Genomic DNA, 8,352 nt, shown 5'->3' with positions numbered 1-8,352 from the left:
TAGACTGAGTCTCTAGAGATGGGGTGAAAAAGCCAAAAACCTCAGCCCTCTCCGCCAAGGCTGTCCTCAAAAAACCTGCTGGGCTAATCTGACCTCTCTCCTGCATTTGCGGTGAGGCTTGCGGGGGATGGTAATGGGAAACGCCGTGAAAACTGTTGCGGTTTTGAAATGAATTCAAAATAGAGGGCTGTTTAGCAATATCCATCAAAATGGCAAAGCACGGATTTGACCCAACCATCTGGTCTCTAGGAATTATCCAAGGATATGCTTGTTTGTGGGCAGCATGACATACATATACCAGGATGTGCAAAAGGTCGCTTCTGTCCTAGTGGAGCATCAGTTTGGGGGGAGGGGGATTATAATTTATAATAATCCAGACAAGGGAGCCTGATGCAGCTGGAAAGAAGGAAGGAGGAGGCTCTATGTACAGGAGACGGTACATTCTCCAGAACGTAGTCTTGTTTACCTCCGGCGAGGCCCACCCTGAGACAAGGATTTGAAGGCTCCTGGTTTGAGTGATGATCCCAAGAAGCGCCAGTAGGGGGCATGAGGAGTGAGGCAGGGAAGGGAATGTAGCCCCTGAAAGCTTACACGGTACAACTGGGATCAGTCCTGGTTGGGACGCAAAGAGAACGCAACTATTTTCCCCACCCAAGGGGCGAGGGAGCTGCAGTATTGATCCACCACCTCTCATCAGTCATTAAGGGCTGCTCCCAGGGCGCATGCGTACTGAGGCCACGTAGAGACCCTCAGTCGTTGGCAGCGGGGAGTCAGGCTCCCGGACACAGAAATAAGCGAAGCCCCCGGGATTTGAGCAGACTACCAAGAGCCGCTAATGTTCTTGTTGGAAACAGCCGGACGCCGAATACTGAGAGTAGCCGGATGCCAAACAGTGAGAGAGAGAGTAGTATGAAGCAAGGAGAATAATAAGGAGAGTAGTCTTTGCTTTGACACGCATAGTATATCTCTTTGGGGACACAGGAAACTGTAACCCCGTGATGGAGTGGGAGAAACTTGTCGGCTGGGAGAAAAAAGTGGGAGGGAGACTTTTCATGATTTACCGTCTGTGCTTTGTGAATTTTGAACCATGCGATTATTTTACCTCTTCGGGGGGAAAAAAAAAGGTTTTAAATTTAAACGTCTATTCAAACACAAACACGCACACACACACACGCACACACACACGCACACGCACACAGAGAATTAAAGTCGCGCCTTTTGTGCAGAGAGAGATGCAGTTGCTAAAGATGATTTTCAAGTCCCTAATCGAATTGCAACCCAGTCGGGGGCGTAGCGGGCGAGTGGGCGATTCAAAAGAGCAGATGATTCAAAACGGTTTGCGAGGATGAACGCAGCCAGATGAGCTGGGCTCCACACCCACGCTCTTGCTTGTGTCCCTCTGGGGGGTGGGGGGCAGGCCCGACGGTAGCCCGAGTTCTTCCTCCCCCAGCGCAGACCCTTGGCTGGTGGAGGGGCCAGGAAGGAAGCAGACGGGAAGTCCCCTTCCCCGCCCCGACCCTGAGTCCCCAAGAAACCTCCCCAAATGGGCTCCTTGCTGTTTTCTGTGCTCACCGCTCCCCGTTTCATCGCTGAGGTTCGAGAAGTGGCCCTGGAGCACAACTTCGTGACCCTGAGGAAGAATTACAGAGGTTACAAGGAGCCAGATGACTATTCCATGCGATGGAATTTGGTCATGGAGAAGGTGAGATTCACATTTTTTTAAAAAATTTTTGTGATAGACACATAACATAAATTTACCGTCTTAACCGTTTTTAAGTGCTCAGTTTGGTGGCATTAAGCACATTCACATGGTTGTGCAACCATCGCCAGCCTGCCTCTCCACAACTGAAACTGTCCCCTTTAACCGCAAAGGCTCCTTCTCCCTCCCTCAGCCCCGGGCAGCCACTGCTCTCCATTCTACAATGCTCTAGGAATATGACTCCTTTCAGTTCAGTTCAGTTCAGTTGCTCAGTCATGTCCGACTCTTTGTGACCCCACGGACTGCAGCACGCCAGGCCTCCCTGGCCATCATCAACTCCTGGAGTTCACTCAAACTCATGTCCATTGAGTCAGTGATACCATCCAACCATCTCAACCTCTGTCGTCTCCTTCTCCTCCCGCCTTCAATCTTTCCCAGCATCAGTGTCTTTTCAAATGAGTCAGTTCTTCACATCAGGTGGCCAAAGTACTGACTGGAGTTTCAGCTTTAGCATCATTCCTTCCAAAGAAAACCCAGGACTGATTTCCTTTAGGATGGACTGGTTGGATCTCCTTGCAGTCCAAGGGACTCTCAAGAGTCTAGGGACCTCATATGGGCTTGGTAAAGAATCTGCCTGCAATGCAGGAGATACAGGTTCTATCTCTGGGTCAGGAAGATCCCCTGGAGGAGGAAATGGCCACCCACTCCAGTATTCCTGCCTGGAGAATCCCATGGACAGATGAGCTTGGCAGGCTACAGTCCATAGTGTTGCAGAGTCAGACATGACTGAGCAACTGAGGACGCTCAGACACAGGGACGTTGTCTAAATGGAATCATGCAGTACTTGTCTTTTTGTGTCTGGCTTATTTCACTAAGCATTCTCCAGGTTCATCCATGGTATAGCAGGTGTCAGAATTTCCTTCCTTTTTAAGTCTGAATAATATTCCTTTGTATGGGTGGACTGTATTTTATTTATCCATTTTTCTGTCCATGGACAGGGGCTTCCCAGGTGGCACTAGTGGTAACTCCTGCCAATGCAGGAGACATAAGAGACGAGAGTTTGATCCCCAGGTCAAGAAGATCTTCTGGAGGGGGCACAGCAACCCACTCAAGTGTTCTTGCCTGGAGAATCCTATGGACAGAGAAGCCTGGCGGGCTACAGTCCATGGGGCTGCAGAGAGTTGGACACGACTGAAGCAACTTAGCAGTACACACACACTGTCAATGGACACTTGGGTTTACAGGTGTACAAATATCTCTCCGAGTCTCTGTTTTCCATTCTTTTAGGTGTATGTCCAGAAATGGAATTGCTGGATCATCTGATAATTCTACATTTAATTTTTTTGAGGAACGTTCATACTGATTTCCACAGCAACTGCCCATTTTATATTCCCGTCAGCAGGGTGTGAGGTGTTAGGATTTATTTCCTTTTTTAATATATATTTATTTATTTGGCCACATGGGGTCTTCGTTGCGGTTTTTGGGATCTTTCATTGTGATGAGCAAACTTCTCTCCAGTTGTGGTGCACAGGATCAATAGTTGAGGCACTGCGGCTTAGTTGCCCCATGGCATGTGGGATCAGAGTTCCCCAGCCAGGGATCGAACCTGCGTCCCCTGCCTTGGAAGGCAGATTCTTAATCACTGGACCACCGGGGAAGTCCCCAGGATTTATTTCTTTAGTCTTGGTGTTTAAAGAGCAGGACCGGCCTCCACGTGTCATCTAAGCTTTTGAGGCAGATAGTTGAGAAGGGTCTGTGAGGCCAGGACGCATATGAAGGGGAAAAGCCATCGCCTGTTTGTAGGAATGTTTTCTGTCTGAGTTTGGGGCCCAGGAACTGGTATGGGGTCAAGTTCAGGCTCTGGAGGCGTCACATGATGGGTAGGGGACTTGCCTGCATCCCTGTTTTGGCTTCTCAAGTTTGAGATGGTGGAAAGTACCTCTCATTCATTCATACAGTCCTTCCACTAATCCTTTTAAATTTAAGTATAGTTAATTCACAATTTTGTGTTTGTTTCTGGTATATAGCAAAGTGACTCAGTTATACAGACATAGTTTTTTCATATTCTCTTCCATTATAGTTTATTACAAAACACTGAATACAGTTCTCTGTGCTATACAGTAGGTCCTTGTGTTTGTCTATTTTATATATAGCAGTGTGTATCTGCTAATCCCAAAACTCCTAATTTATCCCTCCTCTGATAACCATAAGTTTGTTTTCTATATCTATATTTATCTGTTTTGTAAGTTCATTTGTATTATTTTTTCTTTAGATTCCACATATAAGCAATGTCATATAATACTTGCCTTTCTCTGACTTGCTTTGCTTAGTATGATAATCTCTAGGTCCATCCATATTTCTGCAAATGGCATTATTTCATTCTTTTTATGGCTAAGTAGTATTCCATCGTATATATGTAGCACATCTTCTTTATCCATTCCTCTGTCTATGGACATTTAGGTGGCTGTCCTTCCATGAATCTTTGTTGAACACTTATTGTGTGCTGGGCAGTGTTCAAGGGTCTAGGACAAAGTAGGGTGCAAAACAAAAATCCTTTGCTCTGTGTTACTGACACTTGGGTAGGGAGACAGACAAGAAACCACTAAGTCAAGACTGGTGTCAGGAGTGCTAAGTGTTATGAAGAAACCCAGGCAGGGAAAGAGAGAGGATTTTGTTTCCTCTTAGATACTAGTTGCCAGCTATTTTTAACACACAGTGGATGGCCTGCCCTAGTCCTTTATAGTTAGTTAGGGATCGTTGATGAGTCCTAGCCAATGAGAAGTAATATGAGTCACTTCCTGGCCAAATTATGTAATTGTCAGTGCAGGGCTCTCTAGACCTTTCTTATCCTTCTGCTCCAATAGTGGAACCATCTGGATGGTGACTGCTTCACCAGCCTGAGTCCCTGAGAGATTTTGGTAAGTGGAGTTCACCTGCCAGGTTAGGATGAGCATGTCATGTGAGTGAGAGAAGAACTGCTAAGATTGAAGACCTGTCTGGATACAGGGCTGGAGACCTGAATGAAGTGAGGGAGTAAGTCATGCAGGTAGTTGAGGGAACAGCACTCCACACGTAGCCATCTAAAGACTCTGAGGCTGACGCTTACTAAGTGTGCTTAAGAAACAGAGAGAAATGGAAAAGGAAATACCAACCCCCTCCAGTATTCTTGCCTGGGAAATCCCATGGACAGAGGAGGCTGGTGGGTGGCAGTTGATGGGGTCACAAGAGTCAGACATGACTGAAGCAGATAAACCACCACCACCCTCATCTTGTCTCATCCCCTTTGCTTAGCAAAAACCAAACAATAAAAATAAACAGTCAATATTAAAAAAAGAAAAAGACAGAAAAGAGGGACTTCCCTGGTGGCACAGTGGATAGGAATTTGCCTGCCAATGCATGGGACACGGGTACAATCTCTGATTTGGGAAGATTCCACATGCCAAGGGGCAACTAAGCCCATGCACCACAACTGCTGAGACCTCGCTCTAGAGCCTGTGAGCTGCAACTACTGAAGCCTTCGAGCCGAGAGCCTTTGCTCTGCAGCAGAAGAAACCACTGTGATGAGAAGCCCGTGCACCGCAACGAAGAGTAACCCCCACTCGTCGCAAGTAGAGAAAAGCCCACGTGCAGCCACGAAGACCCAACACAGCCATAAATAAATAAATAATTTTTTAAAAAAGAAACAGAGAGAAGACCAATATGCAGCTGGGTGAGTTCAAGTGACCTAGCAGGGAGATGAGAAGGTGATGGGGAGGATCATGCAGGGCCCCATGGGCCCTGGTGAAGAGTTCAGCTTTTACCTCAAGTAAGGTGACAGTCGTGGAGGGTTCTGAGCCATGATGGAGTGAGAAAGGGCGGTGTTTAACACAGGCCCTGGAATAATGCGACTGCCTGCTCTAAACAGTAGCCATGGTGACTGTGATTTCTATTGTTTGGATTATTTCGATATTTGAAAGGGAGTCTTCAAGTGTTTATTCTCCTCTCTGCAGCTCAAGTGCTGCGGAGTGAAGAACTACACAGATTTTTCTGGCTCCTCCTTTGAAAGGGTGACAGGTCACACCTACCCCCGGTGCTGCTGTAAATCCCCAGGGACCGTGGACTGCGATGGACACAACGTGTCTGCAGACGTCATCCACCAGGAGGTAACTGGAGATTTTGAGGAAACTGCCTGCAATGCAGGAGACCTGGGTTCAATCCCTGAGTCAGGAAGATCCCCTGGAGGAGGACATGGCAACCCAGTCCAGTATTCTCACCTGGAAAATCCCATGGATAGAGGAGCCTGATGGGCTGCGCTCCATGGGATTGCAAGTCGGACACAACTGATCAACTGAGCACCCACACAACACAGGCATCACCTAGGTAGACCCTGAGGGCCAGAGACTTTTTTTTTGGCTACACTGAGGGGCTAGCTGGATCTTACTTCCCTGACCAGGGATTGAACCCTCAGCAGTGAAAGCAGAGTCTTAACTATCTGACCTGACTGCCAGGGAATTCCTCCTACTGACTTCTACAAAAATTGTGTTGGGTGAACTTTCCTGGCAGTATAGTGGTCAAGACTCTGCAGTGGGTGAGGCAAAAAAAAAAAAAAAGTTAAAAAAAAAAATTACTTTGTGAAAAAAATCTGACCTACAGGGGTTGATGGGGCCTTGGAATCCACCAGGGCTTCCCTGGTAGCTCAGCTGGTAAAGAATCCGCCTGCAATGCAGGAGACCTGGGTTCTATCCCTGGGTTGGGAAGATCCCCTGGAGAAGGGAAAGGCTACCCACTCCAGTATTCTGGCCTGGAGAATTCCAGGGACTGTACAGTCCATGAGGTTGCAAAGCGTCAGATGCGACCCAGTGACTTTCACTTCACTTTGGAATCCACTAGTCTCTAACCAGGTCCCTCCTACTTTGATGCTTGTTTCCCCAGGGCTGTTTCCCTAAGCTCCTGAAAATAACCAAGACTCAGAGCGCCAACCTGAGTGGGGGCTGTCTGGGGACAGCAGTGATGCAGGTAAGTTCCAGCTCCTCTGGGACACACCGAGGTCTTTTAATTTACCGTGTGCCAAGCACTGTTTGGGACACGGAGACACAGCAGTGACAAAAGACAGAAATGGTTGTTAAACCTAGTCTCCTACCTCATTTATAAGACAGCTGCATAAAGCAACAGTCATAAAACTGTACTTATATGAAGATTTAATTTACATGTAATTTACATGACAAGAGTAACACAAAGCACGTTGGAGAAAACACAACTATATAGGAGTTTTTGTATGGTACTGATTAATTTAGTATTAATCCAAACTAGATTATGAATAGTTAAGATGTCCATCGTACTCCCCAGGGCAACAACTAAGAAAATAATTTTAAAATATAATAAAAACAAGAAGGGAATTAAAATGGTGCACTAGAAAATATCCAGCAGACTGGGACTTCTCTGGTGGTCCAGTGGTTAAGAATCTTCCTTCCATTGCAGGGGAGGTGAGTTTGATTCCTGGTTGGGGAACTAGGATCTCACATACTTTGGGGCAGCTAAGCCCAGTCCCCACAATTACAGAAGCCTGAATGTTGCAGTGAAGAGCCTGCATTCTGCAACTAAGACCCAACACAGCTAAACAAATAAATATTTTAAAAAGAAAACATCCAACAGAACAGAAGGCTGTGATGAATAAATAAAAGAAGAGCAACAAAAAAGGCAAATAGAAAACATAGCAAAGTGGCTGACATAAATCCTACTTTCTTGGCAATTACGTTAAATGTAAAGGAATCAAACCACTTAACTATACACTTTAGAAAGGTGAATTGTATGATAAATGAATTACATCTCAATAAACCTGTTAATTAGAAAAAATGTCCATCCCCTTGAGCCCTGGAAGTTTTTCTCACATTTTCCCCATGTTGATTTTTCATGCCTCTGCTCAGTCCCTTCAGTCATGTCTGACTCTTTGCGACTCAATGGACTGTAGCCCACCAGGCTCCTCTGTCCACGGGATTCTCCTAGCAAGAATACTGAAGTGGGTTGCCATTTCCTTCTCCAGGAGATCTTCCTGACCCAGAGATCGAACCTATATCTCTTGCGTCTCCTGTATTGGCAGGCAGATTCTTTACCTACTGAGCCACCTGGGAAGCTTCACGTGAAACTGTTTTTCTGCAGATTACCACCAGCCAAGATATGGATTATATTCTTTGCAGCCAAAGATGGAGGAGCTCTACAGTCAGCAAAAACAAGACCAGGAGCTGACTGTGGCTCAGACCATGAACTCCTTATTGCCAAATTCAGACTTAAATTGAAGAAAGTAGGGAAAACCACTAGACCATTCAGGTATGACCTAAATCAAATTCCTTATGATTATACAGTGGAAGTGAGAAATAGATTTAAGGGACTAGATCTGATAAATAGAGTGCCTGATGAACTATGGAATGAGGTTCGTGACATTGTACAGGAGACAGGGATCAAGACCATCTCCATGGAAAAGAAATGCAAAAAAGCAAAATGGCTGTCTGGGGAGGCCTTTCAAATAGCTGTGAAAAGAAGAGAAATGAAAAGCAAAGGAGAAAAGGAAAGATATAAACATGTGAATGCAGAGTTCCAAAGAATAGCAAGAAGAGATAAGAAAGCCTTCTTCAGCGATCAATGCAAAGAAATAGAGGAAAACAACAGAATGGGAAAGA

At 46.0% G+C, this 8,352-nt stretch overlaps 1 protein-coding gene across 2 annotated transcripts in view; it reads left to right on the top strand.

Annotated features, from left to right (window-relative positions):
- The window catches only part of TSPAN16 (tetraspanin 16), an 18,857-nt gene that overhangs the window by 7,317 nt on the left and 3,188 nt on the right, over positions 1 to 8,352 (top strand). Inside the window, exons 3-5 of one of the 2 annotated variants that reach the window (XM_010828328.1) lie at positions 1,595 to 1,702; positions 5,689 to 5,841; positions 6,611 to 6,694. In XM_010828328.1, coding sequence (XP_010826630.1) covers positions 1,595 to 1,702; positions 5,689 to 5,841; positions 6,611 to 6,694 — 345 coding nt within the window. Of the gene's footprint in view, positions 1 to 1,594; positions 1,703 to 4,538; positions 4,618 to 5,688; positions 5,842 to 6,610; positions 6,695 to 8,352 lie in introns of those variants that run through there. The other variant, XR_824200.1, reaches the window with a different exon arrangement.

Source organism: Bison bison, unplaced genomic scaffold (assembly GCF_000754665.1).
Source record: "Bison bison bison isolate TAMUID 2011002044 unplaced genomic scaffold, Bison_UMD1.0 scf7180017864492, whole genome shotgun sequence".
NCBI lineage: Eukaryota > Metazoa > Chordata > Mammalia > Artiodactyla > Bovidae > Bison > Bison bison.
Note: the sequence above shows the minus strand (reverse complement) of the source record. Positions and strands in the feature narration are given on the sequence as shown.